At 30.9% G+C, this 25868-nt stretch overlaps 3 protein-coding genes and 1 long non-coding RNA gene across 6 annotated transcripts; 2 read left to right on the top strand and 2 right to left on the bottom strand.

The window, feature by feature from the left end:
- The first annotated feature begins 78 nt into the window (after positions 1 to 78).
- LOC117204818 (protein lin-7 homolog C) lies at positions 79 to 1651 on the top strand. Of its 3 annotated transcripts, none has more exons than XM_033442579.1 (6): positions 79 to 237; positions 332 to 370; positions 614 to 655; positions 893 to 1005; positions 1097 to 1342; positions 1434 to 1651. In XM_033442579.1, exons 2-6 carry the CDS (start codon positions 334 to 336, stop codon positions 1590 to 1592), a joined length of 597 nt encoding a protein of 198 aa, XP_033298470.1. In that variant the 5' UTR covers positions 79 to 237; positions 332 to 333; the 3' UTR covers positions 1593 to 1651. The 3 variants fall into 3 exon arrangements, with proteins under 3 accessions (XP_033298470.1, XP_033298471.1, XP_033298472.1); XM_033442580.1 differs by having other exon boundaries at positions 108 to 237; positions 314 to 370; XM_033442581.1 differs by having other exon boundaries at positions 113 to 241.
- Positions 1652 to 2542: 891 nt separating this feature from the next.
- Positions 2543 to 7100, top strand: LOC117204816 (peroxisomal multifunctional enzyme type 2). Its single transcript, XM_033442577.1, has 16 exons — positions 2543 to 2830; positions 2912 to 3049; positions 3554 to 3706; positions 3783 to 4055; positions 4131 to 4247; positions 4532 to 4662; positions 4744 to 4815; positions 4888 to 4948; positions 5054 to 5217; positions 5281 to 5404; positions 5485 to 5660; positions 5729 to 5905; positions 6042 to 6159; positions 6262 to 6459; positions 6531 to 6628; positions 6735 to 7100. The coding sequence occupies exons 1-16, from the start codon at positions 2767 to 2769 to the stop codon at positions 6852 to 6854; spliced, it is 2184 nt and encodes a 727-aa protein (XP_033298468.1). The 5' UTR covers positions 2543 to 2766; the 3' UTR covers positions 6855 to 7100.
- Positions 5835 to 6086, bottom strand: LOC117204819. The gene is made up of 2 exons (XR_004487134.1): positions 5966 to 6086; positions 5835 to 5897 (listed from the first exon to the last, which is right to left on the bottom strand). It is a non-coding gene; the product is annotated as an uncharacterized LOC117204819 (long non-coding RNA).
- Positions 7101 to 7266: 166 nt separating the features above from the next.
- LOC117204817 (G/T mismatch-specific thymine DNA glycosylase-like) lies at positions 7267 to 8911 on the bottom strand. The gene has a single exon (XM_033442578.1). It carries the CDS (start codon positions 8629 to 8631, stop codon positions 7414 to 7416), a length of 1218 nt encoding a protein of 405 aa, XP_033298469.1. The 5' UTR covers positions 8632 to 8911; the 3' UTR covers positions 7267 to 7413.
- Between the last annotated feature and the right edge of the window lie 16957 nt (positions 8912 to 25868).

The following is a 25868-nucleotide window of genomic DNA, read 5'->3' as shown; positions in this document are numbered from 1 at the left end:
TTTAAGGAAATCACAAGATTCAAGATACATTCGCGAATTCGCTATTTCTTGGTAGGGAATTATTTTAATGTTGTCAAGTTACTAGATAATCGCGAAAAAACATTTAAATACCTTTCAAGATACCGTAGATTCTTGGCTGACTATAGTTGGTCAATAGTCGATAGATCAAATTGTTGACGTATTTTTAAGTTAGTTTGTGACTACGTTACGATCAGAGTTGAAGCAAATACTGTATCTGTAGGTTGTCTAAATTATTTACAGTATATCTTTCAACAATAATGAAATATAACTATCGTATAAGGTATCTTTTAAGATTTTTATTTATTTTCAGACATGGTTACGATGGGCGAACCCCTCACTTTAGCAAATGGTAAATTTCTTCATGTACAGTTGTTTAAATAAATATATACACTTATTTAAATAATATGTGTAATTTTACAACAGATATAAACTGGGCTTAGTATATGACGACTATTTCAAATTTAAATAATCTTGATGAAATATACTCGCTTTAGAATATAAAATATAAAATGAGAAATAATAAATATACAGATTAAGATGACAAAACTAGATTACTTTGAACTGTAATCAAATATTTTATTTTTATTTACAGATGTTAAAAGATCTATTGAATTACTAGACAAATTACAAAAAGGTAATTGATTAAGTGTATTTTATTAACAAAAAGTAAAGGATAAGACCGTTATATGTCAAATATTATTGCAAGAATTACCTTGTTGATGTAGGTCCTCATATTGGTTTCTTCATAATGTTCTTGGTTTAATTTACTTTCTTATGTAGATCATGTACGTCATTTTACTTTGTAATGAATGTTCATTTAGTAATTGTAATTTTAATATGTATATGTATGTTAACTATACAAATCTTTTAGGTGGCGAGGTACCTGCAACAAAATTAGCTGCCTTACAGAAAGTTTTGCAAAGTGATTTTCTTAGTGCTGTTCGTGAAGTATACGAACATGTATATGAAACAGTGGACATACAGGTACGATATATTTACTTATTAGTGATTATATAATTAACAATAGATTTTCCTCCAGAAAATTTAAATTTAATGCTAGTATTAATAATTGTAGGGATCTCAAGATGTTCGTGCATCAGCTACAGCAAAAGCAACAGTTGCTGCTTTTGCAGCAAGCGAGGGTCATGCACATCCACGAGTGGTGGAATTACCAAAAACCGAGGAAGGTCTTGGTTTTAATGTAATGGGCGGCAAAGAGCAAAATTCGCCAATTTATATTTCACGAATTATACCTGGCGGTGTTGCTGATCGTCATGGTGGTTTAAAACGGGGTGATCAGCTTCTCTCAGTGAATGGAGTGGTTAGTATCGCTTTTATGATTTGTTTTGTACCTTTATATAATTTAATACACAAATAGTTAATTTCCTATATTAAATGTACAACTTTTTCAGTGTGTGGAAGGAGAAAACCATGAAAAAGCAGTAGAACTTTTAAAACAAGCACAGAATTCTGTGAAACTAGTCGTGCGATATACTCCACGTGTTCTGGAGGAAATGGAATTACGATTTGACAAACAAAGGGCTGCACGTAGGCGCCAGCATATGCAATAAAAACAAAAGTTGTTATATTTCATTACTTTTTTCAATGACCATATACATATTGATATCATTTAAATGTTTACTTCATTATTCGTATGTACACTATGAAGTTATTCAAGCAATGACTTATGACATTTATGAGATTTGATTTTAATAATATTTTACAATTATTGCAACTATCGCTGCTTCATATGTTTTAAAAAGATATTGTGTATGAATGTTATATAGTTTTAAGAAATAAACTTGAAAAATAAAGTAAAATCTATTTTTTTTTTCATTTATTTGCTATGAAAGTAAAACGACGAGATATAATTCTTTTATTCATAAAATACCCATTTTTTGTATTATAATCTTAAAGGTTCTGAAGAAGTTATATAACTACTACAGAACAAATAAAAAATAAACCTAATAATTTTAAATAATATTAGATAATATTTTACATACTATATGCTATTATGAAATATATTAGAAATAGTGAATACTATTAAAAATATTGGAAATATAGGAGTACAATTTTATATTTCACCTTTCTCTTACATTATTGCGTGTTAGATAATATCAATACTAAGCTCGGATAAATCTTATGCAATTTTTTGTTTTAGTAGTCATAGACATTTAATTAAAAAAATGTAACGTTTGAAAAATTAGATTATATGCATTAAGGCTGAATGCGCATGAACGACATTTTATCACGCGATTCCACGACCATATCTTTCTTTGTTTTCTTATTAAGAATAGGGCCCAGTACAGATGAATGACTTTTTGACGTTGCGTTATATATTTTTTGTTGTTTTAGAAGTTAAAAGCATCAAAAGCAGACATTATATGACGCAGAACGCAATGAGAGTGCAGTGTCAAAGTGTCACTCGTGTGTACCGAGTCTTATAAATATATATGTATACATTCGTAACCATTCACACAACGATAATATGTAGTATGTATTTTCATATATGTATGTTTTGATAATGCAGAGAAACGAGAGGTTTTAATCACTTGATAATATTGGACTTTATATCTCACGATCTGGAGAACGGTGTGTATACTGTAATGTATGTATTTATTTTAAAAAGTAACGAACTTTGAACTACCTTTAATTCTGCAGTTTCATTACGAAGGCAGAAATTTATATATAAAGTCATCACTTACTAGTTTACTTTAAGCAGTTAAATAATTTTGAGCTAGCATAATGAAACAACCAGAAGAATTACGTTTTGTTGATCGCGTAGTTATTGTAACCGGAGCTGGAGCAGGTAATTATTCTTATTTTCAATTTTTAGAGATTAGTTTGCTTATATACAATTTTATTTTGCGATATTTTAATTTGTCCTTAGGTTTGGGCCGTGCATACGCCTTACTTTTTGCTTCAAGGGGTGCGAGTGTCGTCGTAAATGATTTAGGAGGAAGTAGACACGGTGATGGAAAGAGTACAAAAAGTGCAGACTCAGTTGTCAATGAAATTAAAAAGAATGGTAACAATACATTCAGAATTTATTTGAGTACTTTTAATTTTCTATTCATAATTGTATGAGTAGATTGCGGATGAACTAAATGCAGTTTTATATTTCTATGAACATAATTAAAAAGTGGAACCTGAATTTGTTTCATCTACTAATATTATAAATTTTTATGTATTTTTATGCGTTGTATGCATTCTGTAGAGTTTAGTATTCTTAAATTAAAATGTATATATTCACAATCTAGTCGTATGAATATCTATTTCTTGATATAAATTTTTATTATAAATTTTTCATTACAATTTTGTAAATTATTAATATAAATCTGCATATCTTAAAATTTTGAAATGAAAGTTTATCCTATTATGTATTGCTGTGACAGGAAGTATTAATATCTTATAATCTTGTCATTATTCTCCTTATTGTATAATTTCTCTTTTTAATTGCAGTTGATAAAAGATTTCAATATATATTAGATAACTTTGAAGAAGGAACTATTATTTGTGTTTTTGTAAATAGGTGGAAAAGCAGTGGCCAATTATGATTCTGTTCTTGATGGAGAAAAAATTGTAAAAACAGCTATTGATGCATTTGGACGAATAGATGTAGTTGTTAATAATGCTGGAATTTTAAGGGATAGATCTTTTGCTAAAATGTCAGAGGCTGATTGGGGTATGTGCGATATATATTGTTACTTTAATTTCTATTTCTCCAGATTGCAACTACAATTATTTATATCTAATTTCAGATTTGGTACAAAGTGTTCATCTAAAAGGAGCATTTAAAGTCACTCAAGCTGCTTGGCCTTATTTTGTTAAACAAAATTATGGCAGAGTCATCATGACAGCAAGCAACAGTGGTTTGTATGGAAACTTTGGTCAAGCTAATTATAGTGCAGCAAAAATGGGTCTTATTGGTTTGAGTAATACATTAGCTATTGAAGGCAGAAAGAGAAACATTCATACAAATGTAATAATACCAACAGCTGGTTCTCGTTTAACAGAAGATATTTTACCACCAGGTAAAAACAATACTTGACGTTACATATATCACATTACATCTGAATGTATTAATATTACTTTTATTTATTTTCTAGAGTTCTTTGAACAATTAAAACCTGAATTAATAGCCCCTGTAGTTGTTTGGCTGTGTCATGAAAAATGTATGGAAAATGGCTCTATTATTGAATCTGCATTAGGTTGGGCAGGAAAATGTAAGTATAGATTTAACTAGTTTTTAATGTATTCACTACTATAGTGATGCTAATGTAGTCTTTGTACTTATTTTTGTGTTTTACGAAAGAAAACTGAAGATGTACAAACAACAGAGTGACTAGTGTGTTAAAATTGAGATATTTAATTTATATGAATATTTTTAATGAAAAAGATATGAAGATTATGAAAAGAATAAATAATAAAAAATTTGGAGTTACTTTAGTACTCTATTTCAGAACTTTATTAATTACAAATAAGTTGATATATTAATATGTACTTTTAGGCCATGTAGTTCGTTCATCAGGATCGACATTAAGGCAAGATTTATCTAGCAATGTCACTCCCGAAGATGTCGAAAAGAAATGGTCGGCTGTTACCGATATGTCAGCTGCTAAACATTTTGATTCTCTTGAAGTACATATTTTTTTCCATTTTATAAAAAGTTTATTTTTTAATGGTTGTTTTGTGATATTTTTACATTGCTACATTTTGCAGGAAGTAACAGGACAATTTATGGTTGCAGTTGATACAATGAAATCTGGAAATTCTGAAAATTCTGGATTAGAGGTAGTTAAAACAATTATCTTGTAACTGGAAGTTAAATATTATTATATTTTATTTTGAATTTTTCTTTTTTAGGACTGTGGCATCCTTAGACATACTTATAATTACCGGGACATTATATTATATGCATTAGGAGGTATAATTATTAATTTTAATTATAATTACATTAATTGTTAATTATCATTAATCATTACTCATTATTTTTTGGCAATTATAATCACAAAATTAAAATATGCTTTAGTTGGTGCCTCTGTTAAGATACCAGCTGACTTTCGTTATTTGTACGAAAATGACAGCAATTTTGCTGTATTTCCTACATTTTATACTACGTTTGATGCAATGTCCGCCACGGATATCTCCATATTAGAAAAATCTTTACCAAATGTTGAACTAAATCCAATGAAGGTAATTTATTTTATATAATATTTTTAGTATATTAGTATCTTTATGAATTTACTATAATTTCAGTTATTGCATGGGGAGCAATATATCGAAATTCATAAAGAATTACCAACGGAAGCTACGGTCGAAATACGTCTCAAAGTTGTGGATGTATTGGATAAGGGAAAGGGTGCTGTATTTGTGCTGCAAAGTATGCTAATTCGTCATTTTCACAAATGATATTTTGTTCTATGTAAAATGAAATTAACTAAATTTGATTTATTTTTACAGATGAAACATTTGATACTAGTAATGGAGATAAATTATCTACAGGACAAATGATATTATTTATAGCAGGAGCTGGAGGCTTTCAAGGAAAACGATCATCTTCAAAAATTATACCAACTATCGATGCTCCTGATCGACAACCAGATGCATCGGTTACTCAACAAACAAGTCATGATCAGGTAAAAGGTAATTATAATTTCGATGTATCTACTAATCTTTACTTAAAATATCATGTTCCAATTTACAGGCTGCATTATACAGATTAAGTGGTGATAGAAATCCCTTGCATATCGATTCAAATGTATCAATGATGGCTGGTTTCAAACAACCAATCTTACATGGATTATGTTCTCTTGGATTTTCTGTTCGTCATGTTCTTCAAACTTACGCTAACGGTGATCAAAACTTATTTAAGGCTGTAAAGGTTGGTTGATCAATAGTTATATAATCAATGCTATGATGCACTAAATGTGCAATAACTTACTGGCTCTTTTTGCTTCTTCTTATTGTTAAATAAATAAATATTTTATGTAAATTCATATCCTTGATACACATTGCAGACACGTTTCGTGAAACCAGTAGTTCCTGGACAAACATTGCAAACAAATATGTGGCAAGAAGGAAATAGAATACATTTCCAAACATCTACTGTAGAAGGGAATCTACCCGTTTTAACAGGTAAGTTATATATTTGTATATTTGGTGATATAATTTTTGGAATATAATTGTTAAGTATGTATAATTACTATATGTATTAAGCTTTAAATTTTTCGATTACAGGTGGATATGTTGATTTGAAACGCACGGTATCAATGCAACCAATAATGAAGCATTTATCTGGCAGTGAATCTCTTGAAAGTGATGTATTATTTAAGATGATGGATGAATATGCAAAAGCAAATCCAGAACAGGTAGAGAAAATCAATGGAATATTTCTTTATCACATTTTAGTAAAAGGAAAGCCTGAAGCAACATGGAGTAAGTACATTTGTTTGTGTTAATTAATATTGTCTACACTTTATTTTTAATTCTTCCTCATTGTTCCAAAGCTTTGGATATGAAAAAAGGTGAGGTATATAGAGGAAATCCAAAATCAGGCAAGCCTGATGCAACATTAACTCTTGAGGATGCGGACATGATGCAAATAGTAAATATATGATTCTTTAGAATAATATAATATTAATATAATAAATATAATAAACAATTCATGATAATACACTTCAATTACTATGTATGAATTACTTTGTTTGTAGGCTTTAGGTAAATTAACTCCACAAATGGCGTTCATGCAAAGGAAGATAAAAATCACTGGAAATATCATGCTCACTCAAAAATTAACATCACTCATAACAGCTAGTAGATCAAAATTGTAATATTAATATAATTGGTTAATTAGTATTACGATATATTTGTTATTATATTGAGAGATATATATATATATAATTGTATTTGTTATTAAGTATTTTTATACCAATTTTTATTCGCTTTAAAACTGAGTTATACATATGGTTTGGGATAAAATATAATATAAATATTAATAAACCTGTTTTATATTGCATATTCTAAAAGGTTATATGTATTTGTATATTCAATTTTGAATAAATTAAAATTTCATATTATTCTGAATTTTGATTATTTTCAAGATTAATAATTGAAAAAGAAAAATATTCTGTAAATTTATATGGAGAATAATGTCTTCAATATTTTTATAATGATAAGTTTTATTACCTAAAATTTTATTATTGCCACAATTTCAGTTTTATACAAAACATAATTATAAAAATATAAAATTTAAAGATGTCAATCTTCCATGCAAGAGATATACATTTGTATCCTATTTCTATTTTTATTGAATTATTCTAATATTAAATTATATTATAATTAAATTGTATGCTACTAATAACAAATGTTACAAGTTAAAACACGTCCAATCTATTCATCAAAATTGTTTAGCTTTCCTATCAGTCTTTGTTTTATCAAATTTATAAAATCATTAGTGTTATTTTCAAGATCTTTACTTCTAACTGGTTTGTTAGGAAATCTTTTAACAATCTTTTTCTCTTTCCTGTTTGTTTGGCGTTTAGATTTTTTTATATCACTGGTCATAGCTTGATTGTTGGGTTGTTTGATTTTTACATTCTTTACAGCTAGTGATTGTTCTTTTTGTGAAGTTCCATCATTTCCAAAAAATGTTTTTACAATATCTTGAGAAATACATGCCTCAAAATTTTGTGATGAATCAGATTCATCTGTATCAAATATTTCATCAGTTTTATCACTTTTATCAGGTTCAAGTTTCTTTACAATGAACTCTGTACTATGTGCTATTGCTACATTTTCATCAGATGTATCTAGACATATTGTATCTTTATTAGCAATTCTTCCTCCATGTAGGAATGTAGACATATTTTTTCGCCGCCACATTTTTGACGTTTGTGGAATAAACTGTTTGCATTTTCCTTCGAACAAGAATTCTTTCATATCAATATCTTTGATTTCTCCTTTTAGGAACTGCAAATATTTTTTCAAGGAAGTAAAGAAATGTAATTTGTCTGTCATTCTTGGAAAATTTGCACAACGCGCACTACTTGATGGAGTGACCCAAATTGCAGTTTCATCAACTTTTTCTGGTTGCAATCCAAAATTGAAATTATCTGTTTTATTAGCAAATACTTCATAGATACATTTGCCATTGAAAACAGCAATCTTTGGCTTATAAAGTTTTAATTTTTCTTCTACAATTTTAGAACCCTCTTTGATCTCTGTACGCTTTAAATCAGCAGAAGACTTTGTAGCTCGAGCTACTATGTTTGTTAAACCAATTCTAAATTGAAGAAGTTTATGATCTTCTTCGTAACTTAAACATCGAGATGTTAGTCTTGATTCATGCAAAAGTTTATAAAAATGGTTACCTGGACCAGCGTAGTATCTACCACGATGGGCTGCCATTAAACTTGGGTTTATACCGACGAAAACTATATCTAAATTCATTTCCAAATAATCTGGCAAAGTATACTTTTGCACTTCTTCTTCCGTTAATCCATCAAACCGGTTAATTTTTTTTCGTTGTTTATCAATCTTTCCTATCGGTGCTTTTTTTAATTTACTCAAAGTAAGCGAAGACATCGCTCTGTACAAAATTATCACCATGGATTGAGAAAAAATATTACGTTATTTCCAAAATATCAATTATACACATTTTGCTTGTTGTGACAAAATGTTTCTAAATTAATTGAGAAGACATTTGAGGACATGTTTCTTTTCATTGTTTTGAATTGAGTTATATTAGATATCGTTAAGTATTTATGTAGTGCCAACCTTCCCACTTTGCTACCAGAGGTCTATAATACGCCGAAACACATGCTAGTGGTTCAACTCCGAGTAATTCATACAAATACAACTTCTAATACGATTTCTACTATCCCGGCAGTGGCTAGCAGTCTAAAGTTCAAGACAGATTATGCTACATAGCAATAAATACTAGTATCTGATAATACATTATTTCGTTGCATACAAAAGTGCTTACAGATACATACTTAATCAACAAAAGTAGGCAACAATTTGTTATATATGATGCTTTATTATCAAATAGATAATATTAGACAATATTGAATTGATAATGTTGACGTTTAAGCTTGAATAAAACAAGGAAAATATAATATTTATTTTTTAGTTTACCTAAAAATATTGAGGAAAAGAAAGTAGTTTGATTGAGGCACTGAATTTATTAAAATTATAGCTCACAAAAAGTAGGAGTTGTTTCTCCGAACATTTTAAGGAGGAAAATTACAATTTAGGACATTGCCTTTAAAAGTTGAGAAAAGATGCTTTCCATATATATGTATGAAGAATCATGAATTTACAATTAATGCGTTTACTGCATAATATTCCAGTACCTAATAATTTTTACCTGCTGGAGGTATTTGTCGCAACATCCTTTTAAGTACAGTAGGGTACAGTAAGAATTGAGATTCTTAATTGATACATATTGGTTTTAGAATTATTACGTGATCATACTTTTCTAGCTTTAGCTTAAGGCTTTCTTTTTAAGATCATATAACATTGAGGGCAAGAAGTCGGTTGAAACGAAGAACGTAAATACATATATTCACAAATATTATTAGGCACAAAGCAGAAACCGTAACCGTGTTAATTATTATTTGTGTTATTCGCATATAAATCTAGGTTTATTTATATTGACTAATCTTATTTTTTAGTTAGCTGAAGTTAATTTATGAAATGAGTTTGCATGAAAACTGGAATCATTATATATGAAGAGTTTAATCTGCTCTACTTAAATTATAGAGGCGATTTTTCTAAATTGTAATTGTCAAATGTAAATTGTTATTAAAGTCAAAAAATGAATCGCTACATGTACTTTCTTACATATATTGGTAGGAAATTTACAAAATATATTTAGATATATACTAATATTCATGGTATAGAGAATTTACGAGCATATTCAATCAATGCATTGGTTTATCTAAACTCAGCAACCACTGCATATCCTATATCTGTACATATAATCGGATGTAAGGTATGTGCATAATGCGACATATCTGCAGAGGTACAGATAATATGTATGTAGGTACACACTGCACAGCGACATAATGTATTCTCACGTACAATTTCTTACCGAATTCTGTATACACATAACTAGGCCAAGCTATAGCTTTGGAAAGATAGAAGCTAGAAAAAAGTTACTAGAAATTTTATGCCAGAGAAAAGAAGACAAAAGAAGATGGTATTAAATGATCATGTGGTGCATATATATATATGTGTGTGTACAGAAGTGGAGGTGTTTTATAGAACTGAAGATTAGCTTTAATTTTTTAAATAGAATCATATTTTTTAAAAGATATTTCAAGCTTAAATTTGAGAAATTTTGCATGTGTTATATGTTCATTATCTTCTTTAACGCTGCCTACATTTAAATAAATTTCGATAAAAAGTTCTAATTTGGATATAATATTTTATGTTGTAGTAATTCTTTTATAGATAGATAGAACATATAAAATTGATTCGAATATATAATCCAATACATACATCCAATATCTCTTTTTAGACAATAATATTATCAATAATTTCTTATATCCGATTTTTATGAAATTGGATTCACGAGTATTCATTCATTTTATATAGGTCAATATTTTAAAGCGATTAAGTTTATAGCTAAAATTTAAAAGTTTATAATCCGTTTTACAATACCCGTTGTACTATGAATTATGCATGTGTTATTTTGTAAGAAAAGACAATTACAATTTTTATCAGCCATACAAATATAATTGTAAATATCTTTATATTACAAATTAATATATGAATAAATTGAATTATTTTATACTACAAATTGGATTCGATATATATATATATATATCCGATTTTATTGTTAGTAAAATAAAAGAATTATCTGTACCTGTGATCCACAGATACACTATAGAAGTATTACACTTTTACTCCACAGTTTAGCTCTCCCAAATTTTGTTCGTTTGTTTAAACCGTAAGCCATGTGCACGAAGAGCGAATGGACACATTTTGCAAGAGGGAAACGAGTACAGTATCGTACGATCATAGTGTAGCACATAATTAGGTGGATGTTTGCACAGCATATCTGCTAATCTAGCTGCCAGAACTCGCGATCGTGTCCAAATCGTGTTAGTCTTTCGGTCTAGCGAACATAGTCGATATTTAAATACAACACACCTTATCATTACACCAGCCAAATGATCTGTGCTTTTCTTGCATCGATAAGTAATATTGTATAATTTACCATCATTTAATCTTGGATCATCTTTGTAGCTTGAATCATGTAGTATTTGAATTCTTATGCAAAATATATGCAACTATATAAATATATTATATAATACACTATTATATATTATATTATTTATATTATATATATTATATATTATATATAATATATTATTATATATTATATACTACATAAATATATGCAACATAAATCCAATACAGTGACATGCAAATATTTTTTTGTATATATATATAAAGGTTTACATACACGGTGGGGCGGTAATCATAGTACAACCGAACAGGGAATGATTTTACGTGAAAAGATGTGTGGAAAATATGGAATAAAATTTTTCCACGTGACACTCCGTTTCTGAGAAAATCGAGTTGTCAAGTATACTTTAACTTGACTAAGTACAGGTTATCTATAAATATGCAACAAGCAGTAGGTCATTATACAGAAATGTAAAATAAAATGTTTCCGTCGAAGGCCTCATTTTCGAGAAAATAACGTTTAAACATGTATAATTGAAAACGAACTAGCCTGATGTGTATGCGTGCCGCATTTTTTAAATTTTTTCTCTCGAAAATGAAGCATTACGAAAATATGTATTTTACATTATTATTTTTCAAATGTAGCTACATTTATTTTACATGTAATTATATTTACAATACAATACATTTATTTTCAAATGTAGCTTAAACTTTGTCGATTATTCGCCTTTTCTCATTTCGGAATTAACGAAATTTTAGTATACTTGTCAAATATTCAAAGTCGATTTACTCGAAAACAAAGCCTCAAATGAAAAAATGTTATAGCAAACCTTTTTCTTATTTTGTATATTTTCCTTATTTTCTAATCACCCTTGCTCGATTGTACTACGATTATCGCCCTAACCTGTGTACGGTTTCACACGTCTATTGATATATGAAAGGCTTATATACACACACCACCAGTAAGTTTTATTCAGAAAAAGACGTTTACTGGTTTACTAAACTGATACAGGATGGGACAGAAATTCTTAGATGATTTCTATTGTAATAACGAACTAAGAACAGAGCGAATTAATAAATTTGAGAAAGAAATTGATTATAGATTAAAATAAATAACTATTATACTCACTATACACTATGTATAGTGACCAACTTTCATATCCTCCATCAGAGTGCGTCGCAGTCTTTTGTTTACGTTATACACGTCATACGCGTTATCATACCTCAAGGATACTTTGGTTAATTTTGAAATATCAATAAATAAGTAGACAAAATATCAAGCACAATCTAATTATTCTTCATTTTCGTCTGATTTTGGCTCATAGGAGCTCTATTTAAATTGCCATCATCTGTTACTGAACATTCTGTCTAAATCTCCCCACTCTTTGGACGCGTTAGTCAAAATGAAAATTCTGAAAAATTCCTTAATTAATTACCAGTATTTGTTCACCATGCAGTGAACAACGAATTATGAGGCAACCATCGAAAGTATCGCTCGATGTTTTCGTTTCTTCCCTTTACAATGACCGCGCAATTAGCACAGTTGGAGAAGTGTGTAACAGATCGCGACCGTTGTTCCACAGATCCGTGCGGAAACTCGAAACTCGATTTGCGAGCTGTTTAATTTTCACCGGTTATTCATTAGCCAGTTACTAACTCGTTATTACGGATCGGTGAATTATTGCACGCGTATACAGGCTCGCAGCGCATACGTGTTCGTCGTGAAACCACGGTTTCCGGTTCTCTTCACGCGCCACACCGCAAACGAGTAGATTCTGGCGCACACTCAACGCTGTAAATGCCCGACGAAGACATAACGACTATGGGAAAAATCGACGAATTTGAGGTTACCTTGGCGAACCCTGGGAAATCCTATTATCGTAACCACTGAATCTGCTCGTATATTACGATTTAAGGGCTCGTAACAAAAATGACCCTTGGTCATATTTTTGTCTTTTTCTAGAACGATGAAAGATTACTCCAGCATCTTTTATTTTTGCTCGATACATTTTCATTTTCTTTAACAAAGTATTATTTATTATGTATAAGAATTATTTAATTAAATCACGTTAGTGAGTAAGTTTTGGATGCTCGATAAAGATTGTTTCCGAAAAATTATTACATTTTCTCCTCAATTAATACTATACTCCGTTCTACTGTATATGTATTATAGCGTAATATGGTGTAATATTTGTCCGGGTTTGACTAATTAATTTTAAGGATACATAATTGTATTCTTGGTATGGCGTTGGTGAAATAAGGTTGTCGATAATAATTGATAATAATTTAATAAATTGTGTAACTGTATACACGTAACCGCGAACGCAGCCAATTAGCTCATATTATTTGTTATGCAATTGATAATTGTATCGTATAACGATGCAATTAATAATTATATATCATATAATACCGATAGCCCAGAATCTCGATGCACCACATGGAAGTTGCAGTAATTGGACATCCACCTTAATTATGTTTTATCTACTCTACTTTTACGTACAAGTTTGATTATTTTCAAATAAATTTTCATTCTAGACCGTGTTTTCAGAATAATCAACCTTTAATCATTGGTTTTATTAAAGAATTGGTAACATTAAAGGGCTTTCGGGAAATATTGATTTTAGGAAATACTGAAAGCTAAACCTGAAAATTAACGAATCGCTACTATTAAATATTATGTATATTTAATTATTTATATATATGTATATATATTAATAATTGATTAAACAATGAAAGAGGAGTCGACGTCAAAATATCGTTATTGATGCGTATTAATTAATAGATCATCTGACTTGAACAGAATGATCCTATATTATTTATTGTAAGAAATAAAATTCATTACTTTTGTAGCGTATATCTCTTGAACTAATTTCTGGCGATCAAAGTGTCTCTGAATAGCACAAAATTTAATAACGTATACAAGAGAAAATTTTCATTCTAATTCAAAGAAAATTCGCTATTTCTAACGAGTCAAATCCATCGCATTTGTACATTTCTTTCCTTCTTTTATCATCTTCCTTCTCTCTCTTTTTTCCTCTAAATCTGCTATTTTTTCGCGTACCTTTGTTTCTCCTATCCCATTCTTTACTTTTCTCTCTCTCTCTTTTCTCAAACGCAGTATTTCTATCGTCACATCTTTATTCCTCATTTCGTTCGTTTCTCGCTTTTAGTGTCGTCCTAGCGACACGGTATCAACGTACGTTCGAATGCACGTGACACTGGTAGCTAGCTTTTCGACTAATTAAATCCCCTTCGTTCGCAGGAATGAAGCAGGAACAACAGGAAATTCCCTCCTCGTTCCTCGAACATCGCCGTCAGCCCCGCAATTGCGGTGTCCCGTTCTCCGTCACGAATCTTTCCCGACTCAAATGGAATTATGATCCAAGAATTATCGTCATTGGCCTTCTTCGTCGCTTGGTGAATGTATTCTGCGAATTCTCCCCTGGAATTATCGGGATAAAGAGAAAGGAAGTCGTACCTACGTGGAATGTTTAATATGTATTCATTTAAGAAATAAAGAAATTCACGTTTAAATAGAATTTCTAAGTCGACTTTCTTACAAAATTTACAAGTTTTGTGTGTAAAAAATTAATTTCTAAATTTCGACTCGCAAGTAAATTCATTTCTTAAATGCGTTAGAACAACGATTTTCAGTCGCGAGAATTTTTAAAATATCTGACTATATTTAGTCAGAAGCACTGACTTCTTTTACTATAGATTGTCAAATAAAGAAACGACATAAATCATATGACAGAATATTGTTAGTCTTCGTTAAACAAATGTATAATTATTTAACATTTGTACGTAATTATATTAGAAATTGCACTCTAACGTAAAGAGAGCGTAGTTTATATCTTGTATCTTTCTACATCAGAATATTTGTATAAAAATAATTATTAGTATTACTTAATAAATAAGATGAAACGTAGAAGTGGAGTAATAGTATTATTTAATATGGGTGATGCAGTGGAAAATACACGGTAGATTGTAGATCTATATACATGGTTGACAGTATGTTAAAAAACATACGTGAAGGAGGCAGAACCGGTGAAACTGAAAGGCGGAATTTCTGGTTGAAGTAAATTTACGAACTGCCTCGCAGTGGTGATGGATGTTATGCACTGACCCTACTCTAGTTCAGTTTGGAATTACGTCAATTCTGACAACACCAAGTGGAGCAGTAATAAACCCGTGAAAATTAATACAACATGTTAATTGCGATTTACAACATTTTCATAGAATGAAATTTTCCAGAACGATGTAAAAAAATTCACGAAAGAACGATGCAAAACACTCGTACAAAAAAGCTAATGTAAAATATTTGAACATGAAGGCAAAGTGGAAAATTCATACGACACAGCGGTCGATATTGAAAGAGATCTCCATTTTCGGAAAAAAATGTAGTGATTCCCTCGTATATTGAAAGACATTGTTTGATTAATCTCTATTCATTTTTAGTCGGCGAATTTTGGACGAGATAAATGTGTATTACTCTCTTATTACAAAATATAGCGGAGATTTAGTCATGTAGGGAATAAAAATGAAAAGCAATGAATTGAGTATAGCTAAATATATATCGATAATACACACACATATATATATAGGTAGATATATTTTTGCTGGAATAAAAGGTTTCCTCCCCTTTGCAAATATAGTATTATTTAATAAAATTTTAAATCAAAATCAGGCTTGTGTATGTACATTTCTGAGACTATGGAGTGGATATTTATTGACGTTACGAGAGGTATAAATTGATATAGGTTAATATTGTATTACGTACATACAATCGCTTCATGGAAATGAATTGTGTGTTTGGGTTAATACCCTTTCTAGAAAGGATTAACTCATACCAAATGGCTGCATGCTTTGTGCATCAAGCATATTTGGGATCTGAAATGCTTTCGGGATCAGTCTTTACTCTGATAGAAATCTTAATTCCAATACTTAGTAAGCTTAAGTTTCATTTATACATATACAGTACAATAGATACATAAATGTATGAAAATCGCAAGGGAAAAATATATTTTTCTTGACTTTCTTATTTTTATGTCACTTTATAACTAGGAAGGAATATATTTTAATATAAACATTGAAAATAGGAAGAAGCTATTAAGCTCAAGGATTGGAAGCTTTCTTTTTAAATAGCTGATAGATCAACGAAGTTTCGTGATTTTCTAAATTATGAAGAAAGAATAGGAAAACAGATATTTAGTTACAAAATCAAATGGAAAGAAATTAGTAACATAAGGTCGACTGATAACGTGTGAGTTTTCAGATTGCTCCTCTGTGAAAAACGAAAACTGTGGCTTATCGTGTTCTCCTCCTCTCATCAATTCGAGACTTTAATGTCTTGATAGTTCAATTAGTGGATATTTCACATCGATATACCTTTGCTATTTAAGATGTGAAGATATCACCGGATAGCAGATTACTAGGTCCACAATCCTTTATCCAAATAGCTTTCAATGATCATGTTGCACTAGTTTAGTTTATCCACGACTTCCTCAGTGGTTCCAATGATGCTCGAGTACCAATTCATCCACGAAAGCTTAGCTTCTGACTCTCAATGATCGTGTACCATTGATTCGTCTATGTTTGCCTATCTTCTGATTCTAAACGTTAGCGATATATCCGTCCATCTGATCCTTTCGTGAAAATTCGCTAGCTCGCGAAAATTCATTGATTTTTCATTTAAAAATCGACAATTTATTCCATAGGAACGATGCCAAATAACTGCACAAACGAAGGATTTTAATTGTCCCAATTCAAAGAAATAATTACCAATTTAATTACATAAAAAATGAAATATCCTCCGACGTTTTAAAATTTATTTTAATGGTTATTCATCTCGTTCCATTGAAAATTATTAAATCGAAAGCACAGCAGGCCATAATAAAGAACAACTGTTAATTTTCAATTGGTTCGGTAATTGTACAGACTGATTCCCATTTAATCAAACAGAAAAAACATTTTCTTTTAGATTTCCTTCAGTTATTGGGTTTGTCCCGTTTACTGTACCACGAAAATAATCGAAGCTCGTGTCTGTCGTGTAGTAAGGAACCGTGTAAATCACATTAGACGCCATTCTGAAGCTAATGAGCCGAGAAACGAAGCTGAATCGAGAGGCGCAACGGCTTGGATCCTCCTTCGTCGTCTTTTAACCTTTTTCTCTTGTCGTTTACTTTCCCCCCTCGACCTCGACCTTTCATTCTCTTCTTCTTCTTCTCCTTCTGCCTCTTTTATTCATCGATGGACGAAGAACAAGCGACGAAGCATTCTTCGAGAAACAATAATGCATTCGCCGGTAGAGAGCACAGTAATTAGTCACTCGTCAGAGGCCAGTTGAACAATGGAGCGGACGCATCCTCGCCATTTCCTTGTATTATCTCTGTTATACAGCGCTATCTGAACCAACTGTGCTTGATTAGCACAGCTTACGACAAACGTAATTGATACACGTAATCAGATTACGTTTCAAACGTATCTTCTCTCCAAGGGTCTACGTTCTCATTTAGCCAAATTATCAGTAGCATCATTATTACCGGAACAAGGACTTTCTAAATGTGCGACAAACCCACGCAATATCAAAGAAGATTTCCAAGTTTAAATCGTATGCTCCTTGCAACTTTTTAAACGAATCTGAATTTTTTTCATTTTATGATTGAAATATTTATATAATTGTAAATTTTAATTTGAATATTTTGGAGGACAGTGGTGAGAGAAAGTTTAGTAAGAGAGAGGTGCTCTGTTTTTATCGCTGCAATACAAAGATATCTGAGTTCCTGTGTGATTTATTTATAATTTATATTACACTATAGCGATGTGCAAAAATTTTCACACTCTATGTGCCAAAAGCAATATCAAGAAGATTTTTAATTTAATGAGGGTATGATAAGTAAAAAGAAACACTATAAAATATAAACATTGTTATATAATTATGTAATATTAACTGAAATTCTTTGAAATATCGCTTCTGTGATATATAAAGTAAGACGTTCATCTGGCCAGGAACTTTTTTGTGTTATTGCATATTTCATATATCGTGTTAATCTCAATTGTGCAATATCAATTAATCTAAAAAATGCATATAAACTCGTTGATGATTCTGTGGCAGTAAGGGATGTGCAAAGGATCATTAATAAACAATGCAATTAATTTTCTACTACATTATTATATCGGATGATAATCAATTTAAAAAGTTCGAATTCTTTCTTTCGTTACTATATTGTGACAGTTTCCTAATATTTGTAGATCTTTCGTAACATTTCGTGTGGTTTGTATCAATTCCGAGAAAGAACACGGGAATAGTTCACTTCGCTTATCTTTTCACGGCAGAGGCTTGACAGAGCTAGAAATATAGGTCAGGAAGATCTTTCTTGCTGATGGCGTGTTTCTTCAGTGGAAGCTGTATGCATATATTCAGACGCGACAGTAGTACAATCATACGTATATGATACCATGTATCATAAAACGCATTTCCTAGTATAAATTACACAACCTACGATCAAAATTTATTTGCACGACAAGATGAAACGGTGATATAGTAACAAATTTAGTTAATTAACTTATAAATAATAAATTGTACATAAATATATCAAAAGTAAATAAAACTTTTAAAATAGCTTAATTACTTAATTCTCGTATTTTGTTATTCTTATCGATATCGTGCAAAGAAAATCCTTTTACAAAGAAAAATTTCTATCTTTCTAATAATAAAAATTTCTCAATTTCTACAGATTTTTACACGGTAAATATCATACCTTTCTCTTTCGTATTGCGATTTCGGCTGCACCTTACACGTAACGGGCTAAAGCTATCGGGATTTGTTGGAGGATTTATATAATTCGTAGTCCGTGATATTCTAAGTCCTGACCACTAACGCTGATCCTCCTATATTTATCGCGTTCCTCAGAGAAATTTGGACAGGGAATTTAAAATAACGAGAAGAACACAACGAATACGTTCAATGCGCCTTTTTTTACAGCATCTTCCCTAATGATCTTATGTTCTGTTCAATTTTCTATATATATATATATATATATATATATAGAAGATTAATAGTTAATTAATATTTAAAAGCTCCAATCACTTTAAATATCTTGTTACAAACATAGAAAATTTTATAACTTGAGAAACTTATTTAAGATTCGAAGACCTTCTAAAATTCTAACTTCCTAGTTGAGAAAATGACAAACACGCTGTTTTTTATTTTATATCTCTACGAACGTAATGTAATACAACGTGCAACAGATTAATTTTATTCTAATTAGAAAAACTTTCCTCCTACAATTATTATAAAGTTCACACCCCATCTAGAGAACTTTTTTTCGCGCGATAACTTTTTTCAAAAGTGTACCTACTAGCTGGACGCGTACTAGGTGCTCTCTATTGATATCGTCAGGTACATGGGAGTTTCTAGGAAATTACATGTCAAGCGTCACTCTGTCGATGTGTCTATAAGTTCACGCCCCACGAACGTTTACAACGTGTGTCACGCAATCCTCCTACCGTCATGCTTTTCAAGTGGACACACACGGAGAACAAAAGATACACGGAGGTGCACATTGACGTCAGAGGTAGCTTGAATGACAAGAACATTACCTGGGGAAAATTTCTCCTGCGATGCCAAAATAGATTTAACTATAACTATGTTTTCACTATGTAATTATCGGTAATGTGATTAGCACGACGAAAGTTGTTTATTGAATAGTTCTATCTATCTTTAATAATTAATTCTCTAGAAAATAAAGACTGCTTTGTACGTCTATTATACTTGCTTAAATATGGCTTGAAATTAACCCAGATGTGTCTGTCATCTTTTCAAAAGAATGATTTTATTAAAATTTCTGATTCTTGCATCATTACTTGATATCCTTCAGAGCGGATGGTTATTTTTCGCTAAAATAAATTTAGTGAAAAATTAATTATCACGTTCGATTAAGAATGAGCACGATTTCCCTGAAAAATCCAAACGAATTCAATCTATCTACGTTAAAGCCTTGAAGCAAATCATTTCTGTCGATAATTCTTAGAATGGCCTGAATGGCAATAGAATTGTCGAGTCTTCGGCTGAATTTGACGTTTATTCTGCGCTAATATGAATTTATTGTAAAATGTTCTGTTGGAACGTGGGGTCGATTTTTTTAGCAATAACAGTTCGAAACTTTTTAAATAGACGCGGAAATATACTGTAAATTCGATCCCTTGAAAATAGGGTAGGAAGGCAATCTTGATAGCAATACCCTACGGTCAATCAGCTTAATACTCCCATCAAATCGGGCAAAATATCTTTCAACCTGAATCTCGATCGTCGTTTAATTTTAAATCATAATTTTGTCACATGTTCCTTTCAGTGCAAAATAGGATAATTTTGAAGTAGGTTGACAAAATACTTTCATGGTATAAAATAATTTCATTATAAAATTCCTACTCTTCATTTTCCAAAGCTTTTTATACAATCTAAATATATTTAGATATAATATTCACAATTATCATACAATCTTATCTTATTATACAATTAAAAAATGTTTCTTTAAGAAGATCTTTCGTATAAAAATTTGGACGGTAGTGTTCCAAATATAAAATTACCAAAGATATCCAATATTTAGGAAATATGTATGATTGAACCGTGCAATGCATAATCTGTTAAAAATTCATCATCTGTTTTATACTTTCCTACGTTTTTAAATAACTTACCCGATGCAACGTGATTACGAATAATCACTACCTTAAGAAATAATTACTGGAAAGAGGTTATCAGCTGGTCACTATATCGATTTCGGTGACTAATTTAAAGTCCCCCAATACGTTCAGTTATCGATTTGCTCCAGCCACTAACACGCAGTAATTTAATTAAAATTACATGTATGTATATAATTTTGTAATGGACAACAGGGCAGATGCGCTGCGATGACTTGTTAATTAAACAATATATGTACGTACTGTTGATGTTGTACATAGTTGTTGCTCCGAGGCTTTTGGCTCTTATGCCTGTCTCCGTAACCAGTTTAACAAGCTGCAACCTAGCTGAAGCTCGTGGATTTACATCTTTGCATAAGCGTGATATGATATATTAGCGGCATCGTATTTGTTACTGCTGCTTTAATTAATGCAGTGGATAAATCGCAACAACTAATGACTAAGCATTCGTTAATATTTTAATCGGATTATTTTTCCTTTATGATTCGAGTTTTATAAATTGAACAATTGAAGTGCTTTCTGGGAGAACGGTGCCGTGAACTGAATAAATTACGTTGGAAGGTTTAGTTCCAGTTTTTAAATATTTGTTACGTATAAAAATTCCACAATATTCCAATTATTTTACTAGGAAATACGCTATATACATTTACCAGATATCTATGGGTCCTTTTTCGCAGGAAGCTGCTTAATTCGAAGAAAAATGGGATACGAATGAAATGTAGAAGTAAATGTAAGGACGGGTTATATAACAATTAGTATTGTTAAATTGTTAAAATAACTAATTTTGTAAGTTTGCATCTATATGTCACATGTTAATATATTTATATGTTTTTACAGTAGGGTCTACTGGAAGCTCTTGAAGCTATTTGAAGTTATTCTTCCCATGAGAACGAATAATAACAATTCACGGAATATACTACAGGAATATTTACATATAGTTCGTAAGCAAACAGAGATTCTACCTTATAATAAAATATAGTGGCAACTCCAACTAAAAGGTGATAACAAGTCTTTTTATTACTTTTGTAACTTCCATTTATATTCTTTATAAGTTACGTCGACAGAAACAATGGAAATTTTGTGATTAAGTATAATACATATTAGCCATATAATATTGTCTTATAAATATACTGATTTCGATATACAATCACTGATGCGATGTAATCTCCCCTATCCTAACAGTGGCAAATCATGTTTAATCCCGGCATATTAAGTTCATCGAGAATGCTAAAGCCGTACTGAACATCAGTTTCAGTAAATTTCGATAGCGATGTAGCAATTATATTACATAAATTTATTTCAAATAATTTTATAATCATATTGTATCATAAATTGTAGGATTACTTGTAAAATGATTCGTCATGATTCTACATTGTCAAATCTCGTTTTAGTCGCCAACTATTCATGTTGGAATTTCACGCAAGAAACTTCTGAACGATTAGTCCGAAGGGATTTCTGTTCCCATACTGTTCGATATTGCTCTCTTTGGCACCGTCTTTCGAATGATTAATGACATGGCAGAAACTGCTGCTATAGTTTATTGGAAACAGTCCATCGATGATGTATACCGCGTGTTATACGAGCAGGGGAGGCCTTGTTTGTTTCACGGGTTAATAGGAGGTGCAATAAGATAACGACTGCCATTGACACGTTATACGCGTTCATGTAACGGAACGATGCGCGCGAATCATGTATAGCCAAAATATTTGCAGTTACTGTATGTAACTTCATCTGATCGCGTCACTTTATGACATATGCATGTATGTATATGGCACGATATATGCCAGGTGCGCGCCTTATTAAACGTGACGGAGTTTCATAATATGTGTGCCATGTTTCGACAGTGAATTGAGAAGACAAACGCGGTGAAAAAAGTTCATATACGCTTAATTAATAACAAAGATGGTCGAATTAAGCGTTGAGATAAATTAATGGAGAAATGATTAAATCCTTTTGAAGTCACGTTGATCAATTGCGTAAATTGAAAAATAAAGCAAAACGATGATATATACATATATCGTAATATAATGTAGTATCGTGGACGAGAGGCCTAAGAGATATCGGGCGAACTATAAACAATGTCGCGAGAAAGCCTAAGTGCCGACAGATCCAACAATGTATCGTCGGTCCTTCAATCGAATAGTTACGCGGAAAAGGCCTGCATGACCTTGGCTACGAGCGTTTGCGGAACACGTGCGTGGTGGGGCTAAGACAAAGGACAAAAGAAAGGGATGCTAAGAGAGAAAGACGAATTAACAGTCAGTGTTAGTTGAGAAGTCAGAGAGTGTAAATGGAGAAGTCAGGGAGTGCGAATTGCGTTGTTGAGAGTGTGTTGCTCGAGAGAGTATGGTCCGCGTGAGAAAGAGAGCGTTGGATCCATGGTGACGAGAATTGCAAGTTAACTATCTAGTTGTCTTAATTATAATACGTTATTGTGATTAGTTCACTTTAAACAACCATCGTTTTCTGTTTAATCAACATCTATTTTAATCCATTTATTGTAAATAAACTAATTGTAATAAAGATCCTATAATGAGGATTATGTTCTTTAAGTTTAGAATTTACTATTATGTATGTATACCATTTTGCAAGAAATAAACTTATGGATTTAGTTTCGATTATATGTTCGTACTCGATGCGATTCGTTATATGTTAGATCTTTTCCCAATTTCATCCATATATTGCCAAGCTTTGTATCTTATTTTTCTTAAAAAACTATTTTTGGAAATTTATGTTTATACGTACAGCGACACAAGTCTTCCAGTTCTACTTTTACTTGTTTTACACGTTTCCGAAATACAGTCATTTTTATATTACAGAAATACTTAATTCTTCAAATCTATAGCAAGTGCTTGAAATGATTATCTTTAATCTAGATACAAGCCTATCTTTTCAGGTACTGATTTGAGAACATTGTCAAATTCGACTTAAAAAGAAGTTATAAAATTATTCCACCTCAAAAAAGGTTTTGTCTTAAGGGATTGCATTTACCTTGACCACATCAACTTACCATAACTTCAAGCACAGTCCTCTTGTACCAATCATACTTCGCTTCTCCTAACTTTTTTCCATTTTCGAGGGTCCATTAATTATAATACTCAGTTCAGTATGAAGGATTTATTGTTTCTCTCGCCACTCATGACTCAACCTCTTCATCGAGCTACTTGCAGCTTGCCAGACTATAGAATTTCCTTCTTCATAACTTTCGTATTGTTTCCGGATGGTAATTATCGTTTTCGTTTCGCATACCTTGCAGGTATGTTCACTTCTTTTGCATTATAAACTCTAACATGATATGATTATTATTATTTCGTTAAGATGAAGTTAGTTGGTTTGCCTATATTTCACACTTTTAATTTATGAACATCTATTTATAGATTTCGAATAATTATGCATTTATTGTATCATATAACGTATTATGCAATTGTGTTGTAGCTTTTTAATACAATATTAGTTATTATGATTTTCATCCTGATTAATGGATGTCGATATAATAATTCGTGATTCATCGAGAAGTGGTAAAAATGAAAGCGTAAAATGTTGTATATTCTACTGGCACAGTGTTAATTAATACGAGAAGGAATTGGTGCAAAATTGAATTGGGGTAAAAAAAGGAATTAGTGCTTTTCGAAGATTAAAGAATATACCGATTTTTGAAATTTCTTTTTTTAGCTTACCGTAAAAGTGGGTGCTTAAATATGAAACTTACGAGAGAAAAATAATGGAAAATAAAACCGAGATAAGTATTTTTCATACTGTACCATATGCAAATGAAAATGTTTTAGCATGTGACTAAAACAAGTAAAAGAACAACTGGCTTTTAAAGTAGATGAGACAGTCTCATCTCAAAGTACTAAAAGGAACTTTTTACTTATAATATTTTGTAATTCTGGTAAAACTATGCGAATCCACTGCCATTTGAATACACAGGTTGCGAGAAGTTTCAACTATTCGAGTATTCTGGCTAAAAAAAAACTATTTAGCGTACTAAAAAATGTATTTTAGATTATCACAATCACGAACATGGATTGAAATTTCTATCAAAATTATCTTCAATTGATAAAAGCAGAAAAGAACTGTTCCAAATGATCAAGTGTTTATTATAACTTTTCATTTCCTATTGAGAAAATACAGGATAAAGTTGATGGATTTAATAAGAAAACAACTATATAAAATTGGAGAAAACACTGAAAGATTATCCGGAATTATTGTAAAATCATTTCTGAGGAAAGATATTTCGTAAACTCGTTGATGTATAGATTGCTAGAACTGTGTTACCAAGAAACAAAGGAGCAAAGGAATTATTTTCATTAAAAAAATACCGAAGTAGATTTTAATTAAAAAGTTTTAATTAAAAACTCATGCTAGATTTATTACTTTTCTTCAGTATTTGTACCGTCGAATGTAAAAACATGTACAATACCATTGACCATGGAAAATCTACGTCCATTCATGTTAATAGGGAACTGGACCAAATTTGCATCTGCTATCTCTGGGAATTCGAATGTTTTACCGAATTTTGTTATTACTCGTTTCACTATATGTAGAGAAGCCATAGTAATTACATCATAGATCATGCCTTGTCTTTTGTACTATTCATGTACACAATTATACCATCAGATTCTTAGCTATACGTACATAAATCATATTAATTTCTAAATAAATCAAATACTTTCTTCTTCCTTTAATTACGATGCTAGTATTTTTTTTTAAGAATTAATGCCTTATGTAGAAACCGCTTTATTCACCGCATATAGAAACAATTTCCAAAGCACGAAACCCGTATTTTACGTGCCATACTTTAATTCATATTCAGATTTCCAGGAATCGTCGATAAATTACAGGACGTAAAAAGGGGGTAATAAATTTGCAGAGATTGCACGGGAAAGACGAAAATTACGAGGCCGAGGAGATGAAGGAAATCAGTAGCTCACGGATGGGATTCGATT

Source organism: Bombus bifarius, unplaced genomic scaffold (assembly GCF_011952205.1).
Source record: "Bombus bifarius isolate JDL3187 unplaced genomic scaffold, Bbif_JDL3187 scf7180000007984, whole genome shotgun sequence".
Classification (NCBI taxonomy): Eukaryota; Metazoa; Arthropoda; class Insecta; order Hymenoptera; family Apidae; genus Bombus; species Bombus bifarius.
The sequence above is the reverse complement of the archived record's forward strand: the minus strand, read 5'-3'. Positions and strand labels throughout refer to the sequence as shown.

Coding starts and splice junctions, on each gene's coding strand:
- LOC117204818 (XM_033442579.1), top strand. CDS start 334: ATGGTTACGATGGGCGAACCCCTCACTTTAGCAAATG. Junction 1,006..1,096: donor ATGAAACAGTGGACATACAG/GTACGATATATT, acceptor TAATAATTGTAG/GGATCTCAAGATGTTCGTGC. Junction 1,343..1,433: donor TTCTCTCAGTGAATGGAGTG/GTTAGTATCGCT, acceptor CAACTTTTTCAG/TGTGTGGAAGGAGAAAACCA.
- LOC117204816 (XM_033442577.1), top strand. CDS start 2,767: ATGAAACAACCAGAAGAATTACGTTTTGTTGATCGCGTAGTTATTGTA. Junction 4,663..4,743: donor AACATTTTGATTCTCTTGAA/GTACATATTTTT, acceptor TACATTTTGCAG/GAAGTAACAGGACAATTTAT. Junction 6,629..6,734: donor ATGCGGACATGATGCAAATA/GTAAATATATGA, acceptor CTTTGTTTGTAG/GCTTTAGGTAAATTAACTCC.
- LOC117204817 (XM_033442578.1), bottom strand. CDS start 8,631: ATGGTGATAATTTTGTACAGAGCGATGTCTTCGCTTACTTTGAGTAAA.